This window comes from Natrix helvetica (genome assembly GCF_964273705.1).
Source record: "Natrix helvetica genome assembly, chromosome: 2".
NCBI classification, from domain to species: Eukaryota; Metazoa; Chordata; class Lepidosauria; order Squamata; family Natricidae; genus Natrix; species Natrix helvetica.
The window spans coordinates 164,465,036-164,485,574 of record NC_138552.1 but is presented as its reverse complement, the minus strand read 5'-3'; the positions used below and the strand labels follow the sequence as shown (position 1 = coordinate 164,485,574).

Genomic DNA, 20,539 nt, shown 5'->3' with positions numbered 1-20,539 from the left:
GCCATGGACCTGACTCAAATGATTCAGGGCCCGACACACGAGGGAGGTCACACCTTGGACCTTGTTTTTGTCTCTAGCCAGTGGTTGAGTGATCTGGGAGGAGTGAATTTAACCATCACTCCTCTGTCATGGTCAGATCACTCACTCCTCCGACTTGACTTCCCTGGTGCTACCCCTCGCTGCGGGGAGGCGGAACCGGAAAACACTAGATGGTTCCGCCCCAGGCGCCTGATGGAACCAGATAGGTTCCAGACGGAGCTTGGGCCACCTCCTGCAGCCCTGACCCGCCCTCGGGTAGAGGACCTGGTGGCCGCGTGGAATAATGCGACTACCGGGGCCTTGAACCGGGTGGCGCCTTTGCGGCCTCTCCGGCGGCAACGATCCACCCTGGCTCCTTGGTTTACCGAGGAGCTAAGGGTGATGAAGCGCCGCAAGAGATGCCTAGAGAGTCGTTGGAGATCCTCCCGATCCGAATTTGACCGAGCACAGGTACGAGCCCATTTAAGGACGTACCTAGTGGCATTGAGAACGGCCAAATGCCAATATTGTGCCGCTCTCATTGCATCCGCAGAGAACCGCCCTGCCGCCCTGTTTCGGGTGTCCCGCTCCCTTCTGTTTCAGAGGCCGCGGGAGGCCCCTTTACAGGGTAGCGCAGAGGAATTTGGGAAATATCTGCAGGATAAAGTCGCTCAAATCCGGAAGGATTGGGTCCCCTTCAGTGGCCCAGTCGAGACGCCAATGGCGAGTCTTGAGAAACCTCTTTGGGAGGAGTTTGACTTGGTTGTCATCGAGGATTTGGACAGATTGCGTGGACAACTGCGACCTACCACATGTTTACTGGACCCGTGTCCCTCCTGGCTTGTACTGGCATCCTGGGAGGTTACACGCGACTGGCTCCTGGGCCTAGTGAACGCTTCGTTGGGTGAGGGGTCTCTTCCGGCCGCCTTGAAAGAGGCGGTGGTGAGACCCTTGCTCAAGAGGCCTTCCCTGGACCCTACGGAGCTGGCCAATTATCGTCCTGTCTCCAACCTTCCCTTTTTGGCGAAGGTTGTAGAGAGTGTGGTGGCTTCTCAGTTCCCACGACATCTGGAGGAGAATGATTATCTAGACCCGCGCCAGTCCGGCTTTCGCCCCGGGCACAGTACAGAGACGGCCTTGGTCGCATTGGTGGATGATCTCTGGAGGGCCAGAGATAGGGGTTGTTCCTCTATCCTGGTCCTATTAGACCTCTCGGCGGCTTTTGATACTTTCGACCATGGTATCCTGTTGCACCGACTGGAGGGGTTGGGGGTCCGGGGCACCGTTTTGCGGTGATTCGGCTCCTACCTCTCTGGCCGGACGCAACGTGTGTTGGCAGGGGAGCAGAGGTCGACCCTAAGCCCCCTTACTTGTGGGGTGCCACAGGGGTCGGTCCTCTCGCCACTCCTGTTCAACACATACATGAAGCCGCTGGGTGAGATCATCCGTGGTTTCGGGGTGGGATATCATCTGTACGCTGATGATACTCAGCTGTACATTTCCACCCCGAACCACCCCAACGAGGCCGTCGAAGTGATGTCCCGGTGTGTGGAAGCCGTACGGGTCTGGATGGATGACAACCGACTCAAGCTCAACCCTTCCAAGACGGAGTGGCTGTGGGTTCCGGCCCCCCGGTTCAACCAGTTAATTCCATCTCTGGCCATTGGGGGCATTCAACTCACCCCCATGGAGCGGGCGCGCAATTTGGGTGTCCTCCTGGATGCCAGGCTGTCCATGGATGACCATGTGACAGCCGTGGCCAGGGGGGCGTTCCACCAGATTCGCCTGGTGCGCCAATTGCGCCCCCTATTGGACCGGGACGCCCTACGCACAGTCACCCATGCGCTGGTGACGTCTCGCCTGGACTACTGTAACGCTCTCTACATGGGGCTTCCCTTGAAATGCACTCGGAGACTGCAGTTGGTCCAGAATGCGGCCGCGCGGGTGATTATGGGGAGTACTAAGTACTCCCATGTGACACCTCTCCTGCGCGAGCTGCACTGGCTTCCTGTGGTCTATCGGGTGCTTTTCAAGGTCTTGATTATGATCTTTAAAGCGCTCCATGGCTCAGGACCTAGTTACCTGCGGGATCGTATTCTGCCCCATACATCCCTACGACCCATCCGCTCGCACAGAGAGGGACTTCTCCAGGTGCCGTCCACCAGACAGTGCCATGGGGCGGCGCCTAGGAGCAGAGCCTTCTCTGTGGCGGGCCCAGCCCTGTGGAATGACCTCCCCCCGGATATTAGGACCACTACTGACCTCCGCTCCTTCCGTATAAAGCTCAAGACCCACCTATTCCAAATAGCCGGCCTGGCTCAATCATAACTTCATAACGCTCCTGATGGGTTTTTTAATTCAGTAATTTTATTTAATGGGATTTTAAATTGTGTTTTTTAATTGTCTTTCACTTATGAGTCTACCTCCTCCATGCACATGTATATGTCTTTGTTCTTTATGTATATATGTTTGTCTTTATCTGTATTTTATCTGTTTTGATTGTACGCCGCCCCGAGTCCTTCGGGAGAGGGTTGCGGCTAATCAAATAAAATTATTATTATTATTATTATTATTATTATTATTATTATTATTATTATTATTATTATTAAACAATCGGGCCTAATTAAGTTGAATTCTTGCTATTTGTGCCTATGCAAAGGAATCTTATCAACTAATGCAGGGGTGGCGAACACGCGGCTCTCGAGCCGCATGCGGCTCCCCGCCAAAATGAATGAGGCTCTTTGCCTCTTATCATTATTTTGTATACTGTGGCTCGGATCGCGCGCTCCCTTTCGGCGCTAAACCCGGAAGTACGGTCGACGCGACGACGCTTGCCTGCGCTCCACCAGCTCAGCTGGGAACGGAGACATTTCTCTGCTCAGCAATGTCTTCAGTGGAGTGGTGGCAGCCTGGCAGGCTGAGCCTGCGTCCCTTTCAGGCGCTCCGCTCTGCTGAGGAAACGTCTTCGTTCCCAGCCGAGCTGGTGGAGCGCAGGCAAGCGTTGTCGCGTCGCCAGGGGCGGGGCAAGATCGTACTTCCGGGTTTAGTGCCGAAAGGGAGCGCGCGATCCGGCGCGATCCAGCAGGAACCCACCACTGCCCGTGTGTCACATGTTGTGTCACATCTTGCCGTTAGTTCTTAGTGTGGAGGACGCAGCACACCCTCACCATCACTGCAGGATCAAAAGTGAGTGTTTGTCTGTTTTGGCAGGTCACTGCGTGGTGTGGCTCTCTGACTCTCACAGTTTAAAATTTTGGCTCTTTTTGTCGAACTTGTTCGCCACCCCTGAACTAATGGATAGTAATTGCTAGGACTTAGTTCGGGGTCAACCAAATTCAAGGCAGACTTAGACTTAGTTCACTTGTGACTATGTGGGGATTATAGGCTGATTCCTCTTTTTATTCAGCTCCCAGGTTCTGCCACTCCTTCCCCCTACAGTTTCTTCTAATCTGACCTCCTTTGGAGATCCCCATTAAATTTCTTCTCCTGCTATAGGAGTGGATTTTTCCATAACCATCCTGACTTTCAGTTGGAAAGAGATCTAGAACAGAGGTTTTCAAACTTTTTCAAGCTTTGGAATCTAATTAATTTTTAATTTTTTTAAAAAAACAAATCCAGATTCCCTAATCAAGAAGCAAAACCTTAGGGGTAGAAAATCGCTACATTCAAGTGAACTTTTGAGATGGGACAAGAATGGAGGTGGCTTAGGTTCTCATGAAACTCCACCAAGTTCTCCGGGAACCCTAGGGGCCTAAGTATTCCTGATCTAGAACCCTTCTGATTTAGAGACCTCTTGCCCTATATAACACCCACTTTATGAGAATATGGTATTCTATTACAACCATTCTTTTAAAAATAAAAGGAGACTCCTTTGCCTGTGTTGGAAGGAACGTTCATCTGGTTCTGTTCCAAGCTGGGAGAAAGACGCTGGAAATAAAATGGAGGCTGAAGGTGATTGGAAGGAAGGCCCATTTATTGATGAAGAGAACCACCAGGGTTTGTGGTTCTGGGTCATCTGAACAAATGAGTTGAATGAGTGGATGGCTCTTTAGAGGTTTCTGTGAGTTTGAAGTTTGAACTCTTCTGGGATTGTGCAATGAAAGGACTTGTGGTTTGAAAGGGTGATGGGCAATTCCTATTGAAAGCTAATGGCTTTCATCCTGTGTTGGATCTTGGTGAGGGACTGCTTCTAATCCTATCGCTCTGCTTTTGTTAGCTGTCAAACTGCACTGCAAGGAATTTCAAAATATCTTGTCTTAAATGGATTTCTGCCTGCAGTATTTATTTTGCTTATGAATAGAGCTATCTAGGTAGTTGGCTTCCTCTTTCAATAAGCTCTTTGTCTCCTTAAGTGCTGGCATCTGCTGTGGGCTATTAAGAATGACTGGGGGCTCTTTTTTGCCTCTAAAACATGTTTCTTCATATCTCATTTTAGGGAAACATAATATTCTGCCTTTTTAAATATTTCCCAAAATGTTTCATTTTCGGCGGGGGTGGGGGGTGGGGATTCCCACACCTGTCTTGTTTGTGTTCTGAAAAAAAAAGTGCTTTGTTGGTTATCAATGAAATTGAGTGCGTACAATGTATTAAACATGTGTAAGTCTAAACAAACCTACCTGAGAAAACATTCATATTTTCAGATGAATCTCTTAGCATTGTCGTTTTTCCTGACTGATATCACCTTCTGTGACAAATATTTAAAAGTCAACGCCTTCCCTCAAATGGTGGTTTTTGCATAAGCAGCTTTGTAAATAGATACTTCTTCTACCTTTCATTTAGCTTGGCTTCACCATAGCCAAGAGGGTAGGTAGTTTCATAGGAATGCTTGTGAAACAGTCCTGCTCAAGGCAAGAAAGGAAGGCACATAATTATTTTATTTTTATCTGAGAAGAAGAACATTATATTGGAAATATGCTGATCACAAATCCAGAGGCAGTGATTAGGGACACAATCCGTGGATTTCTCTCTTCTGACAGTCAACTCATACCATAAAATATTCAATAAGAGTACCATTTTCAAGAAAATGCAAATTTCTTCCACCTCCTCTCATCCCCTCCCCCTTTTTAAAAAAAAAATATATTCCCAAACTACATTGTTAATTTGCAGCTCGGAGTGTAATATAGATTTTAGGTTGCTATGGTGACGATTTTAACCCACATCGATGTGACATTAGAAATGCAGCGAAGACTGCAGCTGATATAAGTGCTATAATATAATATCCTTTTGACCTTTGCTTATTTTTTTTCAGGAAGGACTGTTTTCCTTTAGCAATAATCAAATTTTGACTTGAGATATTAGTGGCTGTGTGGTATTAAAACAAAGATAGTTAGAAAATGTATACAACAGCAGAGATGAACTGCTCAAAATATTATGCGGTACAAACAATTGTCATGGGGAGTATTGCCTCAGAAATCAATAAATAATTCCTTACAAGCTCCATGTCGAGATCACATTTCTCATCATATGAGAGCAAGAGGTGAAGCCTTCGGTTAGTACAAAACATTCAAAATCATGTTGATCTGATCCAGACAGAATAGTGCCTTGCAAACATTTCTTGCAAAACAACAGTTGAGTTGCTTGTTTGTCACCACTTGGGGATTAGAATATGGCTTTTAACCCTCAAGTCCCTCATCGTCCCATTTGGTGCATTGGGTGCAAAGCATGATTCTTGCTGTTTCTGCTATTGCCACATGGTGTTCTTTAGTTCTCAATATGAAGTGAGATTGGAAAACCCTGTTAGAAGATTGATTTTGTTTTATTAGATTTATTTTATCCTACCTTTATTACTTTATAAGTAACTCAAGGCAGCGAACAAACCAAGACTCCTTCCTCGTTCTGTTTTGCCCACAAAAACAACACTGTGAGGTGAGTTGGGTTGAGAGATTATGACTGGCCCAAGCACTCAGCTTTCATGCCTAAGTGGGCATAGATTTCATAGATGCCTGGTTTCTAGCTGTGATGGGATTCAAATTACTACTGGTTCTGTGGGTGTGGCTTGGTGGCGTGGTAGGGGAAGGTTACTGTAAAATCTCCATTTCCTCCCAATTAGCTGGGACTCAGGAGGCAGAGAATAGATGGGGCGGGGCCAGTCAGAGGTGGTATTTACCGGTTCTCTGAACTACTCAAAATTTCCACTACTGGTTCTCCAGAACTGGTCAGAATCTGCTGAATACCACCTCTGGTTTCTAGGCTACTTAACCACTATACCTAACTGGCTCTTTAACCACTACATTGAACAGACTCTGGTTGCTTGTGATGGTTTGCAGGCTTAAATGGCATGTATTAGAAAAGAGACAGTAATCTGGATGTTAGTTTGCAAATTATTAAGTGGTGGATGATATATATCTTTCAAATATATTTTTCTATACTGTTGTTTTGGAATAAGGGAAGTCAAGCAATAATGATATGCAAATATCAAAACACCATATATTTTCATTTATATGGACAGGAGAAATAAACATAATTTGGCTATATTTTATCTGAAATATATCTTGGGTAATATGATAGTTAGTTAGTTAGTTAGTTAGTTAGTTAGATAGATAGATAGATAGATAGATAGATAGGTGATAGAAGACAGATGAGCTATATAGACAGACAGACATAATGTTGTACTGTATACGTTAGGGGATTGGATTAATTCTATACACACACACACACACACACACACAAACACACACAGCAGAACTAATCCAATCTCCTCTCATATACAAAACCTAGTGTTTTCTTCTTCGTTCAGCCTCACACATCTTTTGCATTTAGCAAAAAATGGATACACCCAATGAAATTGCAACAAAACCAAATGAATTAAATGATAAGAAAGATAGTTATTATGCTGATTATATTACATTACACATTAGGTAAGTTCATAATGGTTAAATCTTATATCTACCTGTCTGTCTGTCTATCTATCCTCTGTATCTGGTAATTTGATACAGAATTTTGTTGGTAGGTTTGCCTCTACTAAATGTTAAATATGTAGATAATAAAATTGATAATTGATAAAAATACAATAACAGAACAAAAAAGATTGCAAAGTTCTTCTAAAGGACAACTAGATTTTTGCTTGTTCACTCTAGGGTATATCTCGCTAAACTTGACAAGACTTTCTTCTGGATATGCATCTATAAAGTTGTACTTATAGTTCACAACAAATTTCAGATTAGGCTAAGTCCCAAGAAAATAGGATGCCCTAATCATCCACAGGTTAATAATGTAGATATAGTAACAATATTTCTGTCCAACATGCTTCCAACTGTGTCATTGTCTGACATCGCCAATGACATCATTGGCAACAGCTGTTCAGTTTTCAGTAAAAGTCTGACCTTCTTCATTCTCATTCACACTCTGTTCTCCTCTTGAGTTTGCTTCACCTCTTTCTGCCCTCATGAACTGATACAGCTGGTGTGGTTGGAAATTTTTCAGGCTACGGTCTTTTTATTTTATATATATATAAAATGTGTGTGTGTGTGTGTGTGTGTGTGTTGTATTTGTGCTGATAAATAAATAAAGGGAGACTAGTATAGATCCATTTCGAGCTATTTAGCTCTCATCAGCTAGCCATACCCTTACTGGGATTTGAACCTGGGCTGTATTACATATTAGGCAGGAGTCTTAGCCACTATGCCACAGGTTTTCCTCCTTTATCAGCTGAGCCAGGGAAATAGGTATGTATTTTGTGTTACAACCCCTGGTATGCCCAAATATGGGAGGAAGCTCACTACTCCCTCTTTCTGTCCTTCGGCTCATCACAGAAAACCATCCAGGCAGAAAACCATATTTTTTATTTTTAATGTTGCCTTTTTATATTTGTGTTGTATTTGTGCTGATAAATAAATAAAGGGAGACTAGTATAGATCCATTTCGAGCTATTTAGCTCTCATCAGCTAGCCATACCTTTACTGGGATTTGAACCTGGGCTGTATTACATATTAGGCAGGAGTCTTAGCCACTATGCCATAGGCTCTCTTCCTTTATCAGCTGAGCCAGGGAAATAGGTATGTATTTTGTGTTACAACCCCTGGTATGCCCAAATATGGGAGGAAGCTCACTACTCCCTCTTTCTGTCCTTCGGCTCATCATTAAACATTAAAACATTAAAAATAAAAATATGGTTTTCTGCCTGGATGGTCTTCTGTAATGATCCGAAGGACAGAAAGGGGGAGTAGTGAGCTCCCTCCCATATTTGGGCATACCAGGGGTTGTAACACACATACATACATACATACATACATACATACATACATACATACATACATACACACACACAGACACACACAGGCACACACACAGAGACACACACACAGAGACACAGACACACACACAGACACACACACACACACACACACACACACACACACACACACACACATATATATATATATATATATATATATATATATATATATATATATATATATATATCTGCAGGTCTTGGCGTATTTGGGTCTTTTCCCGTGTAAGGTTTCATACATATATACATACATACGAATGTGTATGTATGTATGTATGTATGTATGTATGTATGTATGTATATGTATATGTATATATATGAGTTACCTCATGAAACATTTTAAAGCAATCATTCAATTTAAGTTGAAATGGGCCAAGTAAAAAGGTTAATAACCCAATGATTGCAAAATACAGGTGGTAACTGTCATAATTCTTTCAAGTTAGGTATATTTACATGACAGGGTGGCCAATAACCTGTCAAGTGTTGAATTTTGATTTGAGTATTTAATGTCGTTAATGGGATTTTGTAGAAGCACTAAGTTTTGTACATACCTAACAGGAATTAATTCATTGGTGATTTGTTAAAATGTCTTAGGAACTCAGTGTATTCATAGATGTGAATAGCAGCTTTGATAAAATTCAGGGTTGAATGGAAGACCAAGATAAAGCATGAATGGATGGAGCTTAGATTGTAAAACTATCACAGTAAACTAACTATTCTCTGCAAAAATGGCAGATTAATAATAATATAATAACTAACATTACTACTTTAACTTGCACTTTCCATTATTTTTCAAGATTAATTAAAACATAAAGACATTTTCTCCTAAAAGAAATTTCATCATACACAATAAAATATCCAACAAGAGAGTGATTAACCAACCTAGAAAGTGGGAGACCATGAGTTCAGGTTCCGCCTTAACCATGAAAGCCAGCTAGGTGACTTCGGGCCAGTAACACTCTCTCAGCCAACCCACCTCATAAGGTTGTTGTTGGTATCTTAGACATTTCAGGGGTGACAGGGTTCCAAGAAAAAAATGAAGGTTCTCCTTTAGGATAAAGTAAGCTACATATATATAATTCTCTTTCCCTTTTTAGATTTGGTATGGCTATGTGATTTCACTGCCATCCCAGAATTTCCACATAGTTGACTAGTTACTTTTTCTGTGTCATTTCTTCAGAGTATTACAATAGTTTTTCTTCCTGGTCTTTTAGGGTAGTTAGCTTTGACCAACTCAACCTGTCCTAAAATTCCCAGATTGTGAGTTTCTCACTGTAGTTCCAGATGTAGTTGGAGGACACCCAAGATGGGAAGTTCTGAGAAAACTCCCTCACATTCTAAAATGTTTTTGAAACTAAGCCTCTAGTTCAAATTATATTTCCCTTTGAAGTTGGTACTTCTGGCAAGGCACCAGATTTTAATGTAACCTTGCTTACTTTAATATTATTGGGGCATGATCTATGTAAGTGTAGAATTTCAATGAGAGTTTGTCATATAGCAAAATTTGCAATGTAGAGTTACTGAGCTAAAGAGAAGAAAGGACAAAAGCAAATCTAGGTGTGTTGTTGCTATTGTTGTTGTTGTTTTGGGGAAGGGGGTTTCTGCCATTTTAGACAGAGGCTCACAGGGCATAAGTATTAAAATTACAGGGTATATAATGTAGCCTCTAGAACTGTGAAAAGCTATCTTGAACAGATGAAATTAGGCTTTCGTTTCCTTAACTATTTCTCCGACAGAAATTATTTTTAAAAATATTTAAAAGTTTATGTCTCTCCCTTGGAAATCAGTGAATTATACACATTGCATTTACTACCGTTATAATTTATATTGATGTAAATGCTGCCATTCTACCCTTCATAAGGAAGAATGTGTATCTAAATATAGCCCCCAATGATCATTATTTTTCTTCCCAAAGACAAAACATGCTGAGCATTAATGTGTCATCTTGAAAACTAACTTGTCTGGAATCGTTAGCAAAATCTTTATTTTTACAAAATGATGTAATAATGTAATTGCAATTTAGGCTATATAAAGAATCAGGTCTAATTCTCCAGGCAATGAAACATATTGGCTTCAGCATTGGATTGACTTCAAATCATAACCCCAAGAAATATCTACCTCCCTTTTTATTTTTTTCTTTAGGTAGCTGGATCCATCTACAATTTTACTGGCTGTATAGAAGTTACAGAAATCAATAACCTGGGACCTTACACCTTCCCTAATGCTGTGGATAAAAACAATATTGACAGCTGCAGGTAAATCAACTTCTATGTCTTTTTCAATCAAAAGAAACTGATCCTTTACAATTCTCTAGGCTTCAGAAACTTTGTCTTTTTTTTTTATTTGGGTCTGAAGTACATGTACGAAAATTCTCTTTGTCTCTCTCTGTCTGTCTGTTTCTGTGTGTGTGTGTGTTGTGTGTGTGTGTGTGAGAAAGAGAGAGAGAGAAAGAGAAAGAGAAAGAGAGAAAGAAAGAAAGAGAGAGAGAGAAGAAGAAAGCACACCACAATAGTAGTGGGGGATTTTAACTACCCTGACATCAACTGGGAAACAAACTCTGCACCAAGTGGAAGATCCAACAGGTTCCTAACAAACCTAGCAGACAACTTTGTTTGCCAAAAAGTAGTGAAGGGAACAAGGGGATCAGCCATATTGGACTTAATTCTCACTAACAGAGAGGAAATGATAGAAGGTGTTGAAGCCACAGGAACCCTGGGGGCAAGTGACCATGCAATATTGGAATTCAACATTATGCAAACACAAGTAGTAGAACAAAGTGAAACTAGAGTCTTGGACTTTAAGAGAGCTAATTTCAATAAAATTAGAGAGAGCTTGGGAAAAATTCCATGGATGATAATCCTCAAGGGGAAAACAATTCAAGAAGCTTGGGAAATTTTGAAAAATGAGATTGCAAAAGCCCAGTCTAGCACAATATCAATGAAGAAGAAAAATAACAGCTCCCAAAAGAAACCAGCATGGCTGCATACAGAACTCTCTGACAAATTGAAAGACAAAAAAGATAAGTACAAAAAGTGGAAAGGGGGGCGGGGGACATAACTAAGGCAGAATATCAGCAAATAGCCTGAGCATGTAAAGATGAAGTGAGGAAAGCTAATGTTCACAATGAAGAAAGGCTTGCCACAAAAGTAAAAAATAACAAAAAAACCTTCTTCCAACATGTTAAAAACAAAAAAAGAGTTAAGGAAACAATTAGTCCATTGCTGGGAGAAAGTGGCAAGAAGGTGACAAGCAACAGGGAAAAAGCAGAACTATTTAACAAAGATGATTAGGGGACTGGAGACTAAAACATATGAAGAACGGTTGCAGGAACTGGGTATGTCTAGTTTAATAGAAAGAAGGACTAGGGGAGACATGATAGCAGTGTTCCAATATATCAGGGGTTGCCACAAAGAAGAGGGAGTCAAACTATTTTCCAAGGCACCTGAGGGTAGAGCAAGAAGCAATGGGTGGAAACTAATCAAGGAGACAAGCAACTTAGAACTGAGGAGAAACTTCCTGACAGTTAGAACAATCAATCAGTGGAACATCTTGCCTCCAGAAGTTGTGAATGCCCCAACACTGGAAGTCTTTAAGAAGATGTTGGATAGACATTTGTCTGAAACGATATAGGGTTTCCTGCCTAGGCAGGGTTGGACTGGAAGACCTCCAAGGTCCCTTCCAACTCTACTATTGTATTGGAGAGAGAGAGAGAGAGAGAGAGGGAGGGAGGGAGGGAGGGAGAGAGAGAGAGAGAGAGAGAGTGAGTGTGTGTGTGTGTCTTGGTCAATTAAGTCTCATAAGTTATATATTTTGAGTTTCTAGCCAATGGAACAAGAAAAATCAATATTTGTTCACAAAAAAAGAGGGAGAGAGGGAGGGACGGAGAGAAGGAAGGAAGGACGGAAGGAAGGAAGGAAGGAAGGAAGGAAGGAAGGAAGGAAGGAAGGAAGGAAGGAAGGAAGGAAGGATAGCCTTGCTTGTTATTTGGTCAAACTCCATTACTGTATATATTTAAAGGAAAGTGAAGGTAGTGTTGCCCGTTTAAAGTGGAGTGGTTATCTTGGTGAACATAGATGGCAGGAGATGAAATGCACTGGTATTCCCTTTTAATAGAAGCTGTTTGAATCTATTTATTTCATCTGATTAAAAAATAAGTTTGAGATATTAAGAGTGATTCTGTAAAGCAGCAGTTATATCTTTCTAAAAGTTACATTATGAATGTGCAATTTTGGCTGACCCATGTGGCTAGTTCAGCTTTGTGCATTTATTCTTCTTACCTTCACTTGCATTCTACAACAATAAGGGCTTGGCTGAAAAAAATAAAATGGGCCAAGGGCTTCTACAGAGATAGACATTTCCACTGCTTAAAATATGTGCTTATACAGACACTGAGGAAGATTGTCAATTTCATACAATGCATCTGTCAATAATCAATAATCATTTTGTAAAGCAGGCAGGCAGGGACTCAGATTCCAGAAAAACAAAGACAGTATTGAAATTTGATGATGAAATATAAAATTAATACAAAATATTTTAGGTATCTTAAGCCTGAGTTACTTCATCACTCTCAACATTATTCCAGCATTATTGCCATTATTGCCATTATCTCATTGTATGAGATTTCTTCAGTCTTCCAGCTCAGGTTACTTTGTGCAGGAACACAGAGATATTTGTAAATTCAGACTTAACAGAACCAAAATCAATGCATTTGAAATTGGGTTTGATGTCTTGTCGACTATGAATTTAGATAGGCAAACATTTAAAGAAGTTATTATTTATAGCATATAATTTAAGAAAGTAAATTTAATATATTTCACATCTTTCATTCTCACACTTTATGGTATGTTTTATATTGTACAATTATTATTGTTGTTAAATAAAGCCTTTACAGTACTAAAAAAATCCCTACAGATTTGTTTGAAATCTCCAATGTGCTACACAAAGTATTTCAAATTACAGTATGTGCAGACCTTGACTAGTTTAATAGAAATTCTAAAACTGTTTCTGAAGTGCCAATTCTTTTATATCTTTTAGCTTCTTTTTTATGACGCCAGCTTTATCACCGGTGAAATTGGGTTTGCCTGATTCAGCATTAACTGCTGTCCTGTAGGTTTAAACCCACGCAAGCAAAAGTCCTGTATTAAGATGTTAATTCTTAGTTTAAATGGAACTGAAGTGAAATGTTATTGTTTGCTTTTGCAGCCATGTATGACATTTAGCCTTCCAGAAGAGGAGAAATAACTGGAGAAATTACAATAGCATCTTCAGATTTAACAGGATAGATGATAGATAGATAGATAGATAGATAGATAGATAGATAGATAGATAGATAGATAGATAGATAGATAGATAGATATTTTCCATTCTACAAGCCTCTATTGGTGTACAATACATTTCTATAGATTTTTAGGACTGGGCCTTTTTAAGAATATAATAATAGACGTTTCTCTGCTTTTAACCATTGCATGCATGTTGTGGTTCGCCTATTAAACCTTCATTGGAAAGCTTTTTCCAAAAACAATATGCCATAGTTTTTGCCTGCCAGTAGTCCAAGCCTGCCTTCCTCTCTCCCTTCTTTCTTTCCCTTTCCTTTCCTCTCCTCACTTTTCTCCTCTCGTCTTCTTTTGACACTGTCTACTCAACTGATTCTGGGAAGTCATTTTGTATTAAAAACACAAAAGCCAATGCCAGCCCAAAATAAGGTGGACTCTGGGCACAATATACAAACACATGCCAACTGGAACAAAACCATGAGTGATAGGTGATTCCTCAAGTAATCTGGCCCAATGCTATACACATTAGGTAATAATCAGTTTCCTAAATCGCACCCATACCCAATGTAATTGTTAGGCAGAGGTATCTCCTAGGCGTACTGAGGCATGCCCATCACTACTCATGCTGTTGTTTTCTGGACCAGCTAGTGATTTTCAAAGGTAGCCTCTTGTGGAACACTCTGCAGTAGTCAAGACTCGAGATGACTAGGGCAGGCATGATTGTCTGAGCAGCCACCCAATCCAGCAAAGGGTGCAACTAGCGCATCAGATGGAGCTGATCAAAGGCCATCATGGCAAACCAATTCTCATTATTCCTTAAACGAACATGAAACAGAGACACAAATCTTTTATTGCCAATTTCTAAATAGGATTTCACCTTTCACAGCTGAAAATCTTTACATTGAATGGGAGCCTGTTAAATAGGTAAGAAAATTGACCAGCCTGGGCGAAAAAAGGAAGACAATTTTAGAGCCGCAGAAATTTGCTCAAACTCTCTTTCATATAGATAATATTTCTAATCTCATAATGTGGAAGGATGCTGAGATTTTGTTTCATTCAGAGGAAACATCCATTTTCCTGTCCATTATTTTTGCTACTGTTTGTAACATGGATTTTCTTAAAATTGCATTTTACTTCACTTGTTTATTGGTGATCAATGATTTGTTTATAACAACATTTTCTATAACGGTATTTCAATAAGTTGTTCCAAATGTATATTAGAGTGCAAAAACACATTCTGTGTGGAACAGAATGAAATGTTTTGAAGAGAAATTCTTTAGAACTATTCCCACTAATCCACATTCATATTCCAACTTTCTTGTTTGTTATTTTGTTTGTATATATATTTTTTGATCTAGCCCTTCACAGCTATCTAATTATTCTTCCACTTTAGTTGAAATCAAAACGTGCCTATGTTCATGAGACTTTTTTTTTAAAAAAAAAATACAGGTTGTGAGTATATTTTAAACTCATGAATATTTAAACAGTTTGGAATTTACTCAAATATCTTCTGCTATTTCTATAACTAGATCTGTTTGGATTTCAAAATACCAAAAGCCAAGCTGACGTGTGTGCAGAACGTAGCCAGCCTTTAGAAAAATAAACTCTATATATGCAGTTCATTAACCTTTTGAAGTCTGTTTGTTCTCATTCTTTAAAACAGTTCTGCTAAAAAACAACAACCCAGCATCTATTTCACATTTTTGGCAAAGCTGTCTCTTTATTATGCATATGAATAACTTGTTTTAAAAACTACAAATACTAAATGTGCAAAACAATATTAGAAAAAAAGGCCTTAGTACAAGAAAGGTGGGGGAAACTAATGCAACTCCTTTATGACTTCCTTCTACCAAGAAAGATGCTTAAAGTCAAAAGTTAGACCCACTTCCAGGATTTTTTTTTCAATAGGTCGCAGGGGGCATTAAATGTTCATATCCCAAGAAAAAATAATCTGGTAATTACTGTTTCTGATGGATAGGATTTTAAGGGAGGATCACTTTGAAGATGGAACACAAAGTCCATCCACAAGCTGTTCTTCTCCATTTCACAAAGGAGACTTCAAACCGAATAGCTGCTCATTGTACCTACAACTCCATTCTGCTACTTGATATTCAACCACAAAGCGTTTCTTCATCGTTCCTTCATAATAAAAGAAGATTGTTTTGGAATGTTTTATCCACCCTTATTTTGGAGCTTCAAAGTGTTCTTTTCTAATACATGATGATCTCCACAGAGATTGCATGCTATCACATTTGTTTTAAAAAAAGAATCTGTGCAACATTTTTTCACACACATTATTTCTTTAGCATCCCTTTGTTATTACATTATCTTGCCTCTTTTCACCTTTTGATGTGTGAGAACTGCTTTTGTTGCACCACACTGTATTTGATTTGCTGATCTCTTTGTATTTTTGTTTTAGCCACTACTCTTTTAGTAGTTCCTTCTGCTCCATGTTATATTCTCCCTGCCTTTGTACATATTCTACTTCTGTCTTCATTGGTCCCCCCCCCCCCCTTTTGGCATTATTTTTAGATAATGCAAGGCATAGATATAGGTTGGAAAATGTATTTGAATGTTAGTATAGATATAGGTTCAAATGTACTACGATATATACTATAGATATGTATGCATTGGATTGATGAAACATCCTTCTAAATTTACAATTAAACAATACCTAATACTGGTCCATTTAACTTTGTCTTAATTTATGTTATAGACAGTTAGCGAGTGCTACTTGTATGGAATGATTAGCAATGCAGGGATAATGTTAGAAAAGGTGGCAGGGATAATCTTGTTTGTTAAATATCTAGAAATATTGTAAATTATTTAAATCTGCAGACCTTTTTCGTAAAGTATGCTTGCAAAATCATTTGGATAATAAAACACATTGTATGTCTAGCATCATAAGCTTCAGAATGTATTTACAGTACATGTGTGTCTGTGCACGCCTGTGTATATATGCAACATATAACCACTCACTGACTCCTTTCTTCATACTTTTTTGGAATGGAAGCTTTAATCTTTCTGGCAGCTAAATGGTTGTGTATTTCCAATCACCATAAGAAGGGTAGCTAGGCAAAAAAGAATGCATAACTTCCATTTTCATCTCCTTAATTATTCATAACCCACAGGTGGTATATTCTTGGTTGTGTGATAGGTTTTTTTTTTTTTTGTAGAAATAAAATGAACTAGACAACTTTGTGCTGAAGGCACATGTGATACAGTATGTTCAGGCAAGTGTGTATGGACAAATCTCAGTCAGTTTTATTTTCTCCAATATTATTATGCCTTTTAAAAAGCAATCTCATTATATTGCATCTCCACAAAGAAATGTAAAATCTTTGATTAGTTGTTCTTGATGTAAATGAATCAAATAGTATTTTCACCCAAATTTACCAACCGTAAAGGAAAATCTCTTTCTGCAGGGTTGGGATTCAGCCGGTTCTGACTTGTTCGGATGATCCAGATGCTAATTTTACATCTGGTTCACCGAACTGATAGTTGCAAGGACTGGCTGGACACCTCACCCCACCCCACCCCTCCCAGGAGTCTCCACGCGACTTGTTTTGGATGCCAAGTAAGTGCAGGACCCATGTGGAGGCTTTAGGTGGGCAAAAAATGTCCCTTCCAGAAGTCTGGAAGTGGGCCCATTTCCGGCCTCCAGAGGGTCTCCAAAGTCTGGGAGAGGCCATTTCCCAGAGACTTAAGGAAAGTTCCGGAGCTTGGGGAGGGCAAAAATGACCCCCCTGCCATGGTGCAGGAGGCCACGCTCACCTAGCAACTGGGCAGGGACCCGGTTGCTAAAATTTTTGAGTCACACCCCTGTCCTTCTGGTACGGAGAAGATCATAGTGTTCTTGTCTTCCATGTATCTGAGAAAGATAATACAATAGCAGAGTTGGAAGGGACCTTGGAGGTCTTCTAGTCCAACCCCCTGCCTAGGCAGGAAACCCTATACCGTTTCAGACAAACGGCTATCCAACATCTTCTTAAAGACTTCCAGTGTTGGGGCATTCACAACTTCTGGAGGCAAGCTGTTCCACTGATTAATTGTTCTGTCAGGAAATTTCTCCTCATTTCTAAGTTGCTTCTCTCCTTGATTAGTTTCTACCCATTGCTTCTTGTTCTACCCTCAGGTGCCTTGGAGAATAGTTTGACTCCCTCTTCTTTGTGGCAACCCCTGAGATATTGGAACACTGCTATCATGTCTCCCCTAGTCCTTCTTTCTATTAAACTAGACATACCCAGTTCCTGCAACCGTTCTTCATATGGTTTAGTCTCCAGTCCCCTAATCATCTTTGTTGCTCTTCTCTGCACTCTTTCTAGAGTCTTCACATCTTTTCCACATCGTGGCGACCAAAACTGAATGCAGTATTCCAAGTGTGGCCTTACCAAGGCATTATAAAGTGGTATTTACACTTCATGTGATCTTGATTTTATCCCTCTGTTCATGTAGCCTAGAACTGTGTTGGCTTTTTTGGCAGCTGCTGCACACTGCTGGCTCATATTTAAATGGTTGTCCACTAGGACTCCAAGATCCCTTTCACAGTTACTACTATTGAACAAGATACTCTCTATACTGTACCTGTGCATTTAGTTTTTGTTGCCTAAATGTAGAACCTTACTCTTTTCACCATTGAATTTCATTTTATTAGATAGTGCCCAATGTTCAAGTTTGTCAAGATCCTCCTGTATCTTAAGCCTATCTTCTGGAGTGTTGGCTATTCCTGCCTACTTGGTGTCATCTGCAAATTTGATGAGTTCCCCATTTATTCCCTCATTGATGAAGATGTTGAAGAGCCTAAAACAGAGACTTGGGGTACTCAAATGAATACTTAAGGAGTCTATTTTGGAAAAGGAGTGGGAAGAGAAGAAGCAACTCCAATTTGTAATTTAAAATTTTAGCAGAATATAAAGAGATTCAGAAAAGCTCCCTGTCTAGAAACAATTGGATCAGTTCCCTTTCTTTCAGATTCATTTGCGCACCTAGATAGAGACATTTTACTCTGGTCTTGGAGACATTTGCACATTTGGATAACTTCTTATAAAAATAGTTAAAGGCAACCCAGTCAAAATATTTCTCTATGAGCCACAGACTTTAAGAAATGTGGCATAGCTAACAGTAAATGTTGTAAGAAACTTGGAATCACAGTCACACAGTCATAAACTGCCTGATCACTAAAAGTTGGCATAAACTTGATAGCATATAATGAATCAATCAAATAAACCCACAGTCTTCTTAAAATTGCAAATGTCCACGTGTCTCATTATCACGTGACGTTACGGAGAATTATCGACGGCCATGAAGTAATCCAGCCAAATAGTCCAAGTATGGTTTCCCCTAAAAATTCTGTTAAAGGGGGTGGAGGGAGATTGTGGATCTTTTCCATTTACAGAAAGACGGCAGCTCCATTCCCATTTTAAGCCCAAGATTGAAGATGGCAGGTGAGATCCTGCCGAAACGTTGCAAAGACAATCTCAATCTTACACGAGAAAAGACCCGAATACAACAAAACCAGCATATGTATGTATGTATGTATGTATGTATGTATGTATGTATGTATGTATGTATGTATATATCATGTATTAAGTATGATTCCCATATAAACTGTAGTATTATAACTTTCAGATACAGTAACATAACCATTGCCCTCAAAAGTTAACTTACCTTTAACCTGGTTATTAAATCCCTGAGAGCATCTAAATCCGCAAACATTATATTTGTGTACTTTTTGTATCATGTCTTATATATTAGTATGAATGTATCCATATATACACAGTTTGAAACACATTTTATGGCAAGAAATTATTATTTTATTAAATCCCTAATAGCATCTAAATAATGTTAGCAGACCTTGTAATCTACTGCTAATATCCTAGACCATGTCTTCCTTCCCTGTTGGACTAATTGTTTTATTCTGATGAAATCAGTGAGAATTGTTTGCCATTTGGTGAGTTTTCCATTCCTCTTCTAGAGGAATGGTTGGATAGAAAACATAGACCAGAGAAAACATCAATATAATTCCTTTCCTATGTCAGGGCTTGACCATTTCATAGGAAGCTAGGAACTACATGTAAGTTAATTTCAGCAAGATCTGCTATAAAAAGTTTCTCTACCACAGGGATGGACAACTATGGCTCCTTCAGGACCTGTGGACTTCAACTCCCAGAATTCTTGAAGTCCACAGGTCTTAAGGGGGCCATAGTTGCCCACTCTTCGTCTATTAGAACAGATAAATGGTCTGTCTAAGCAAACATTCTCTCCCACATGATGGCCAAGTCAGCCTTGTTAAACATTAAACAAAATAAGGATGTTCTTAAGGCACCAAGGGAAGGAGGAGGGTACCACAGAGTTTGTGGCCTTAACTTTTTCACTGCTATATGTGACATCAGTCAGTTTTGCCGTTGCTCTTTCTTGTCCTGTTTGACATTAATCTGTATTGTTTAAAAAAATGTTTTCTTTGGCACGCTGGGTGATAATGTCCAAATGTTTGGTTTGAAAGTGTCATCAGGTGCCATTTTTGTTTCCATCTCATGGCATGAGAGTTTCAATTCCATCAAGGGGCACCATTGTTGGGTTATGTGTCAATTGGCCTTAATCTGGCCCTGGGTGAAATAGATGCATTTCAGGGAAGTCATATATCTTGTATAGAAATAGGGTGACAGAGTCCAGTACCTTTTTCTAGCAGGTGGTAGCTAAGATATGCTGCTTGTGGCTGGGGAAATATTATACAGATAATAAATTGCAGCTGCTAAAAATATTTCAATCCTCCAAAAATTTATCTAAGTGTCTTTTAAAACCATGACTATGGAGTTTCTTAGTCATCCAGGTCATGGTTGTCCCAAATGTGCTTTTTAAGAGGAAACTGGACTTTCTGGTTCTTCTCTGAAGATGTTTCGCTTCTTATCTAAGAAGCTTCTTCAGATCAGCTTTAAAACCATCTAAATTTTTGGCCATTATCACATTTAATGGCCATGAATCCACAGTTTAATTTTACATTGGGAAATGAGGTTTTTCT

The 20,539-nt window shown here is 40.0% G+C and overlaps 1 protein-coding gene across 1 annotated transcript in view; it reads left to right on the top strand.

Annotated features, from left to right (window-relative positions):
• EYS (eyes shut homolog) overlaps positions 1-20,539 on the top strand; it is a gene marked incomplete at both ends in the record, with an annotated part of 387,634 nt that overhangs the window by 136,077 nt on the left and 231,018 nt on the right. Inside the window, one exon of the mRNA XM_081943885.1 lies at positions 10,391-10,503. Coding sequence (XP_081800011.1) covers positions 10,391-10,503 — 113 coding nt within the window. The remainder of the gene's footprint in view (positions 1-10,390; positions 10,504-20,539) is intronic.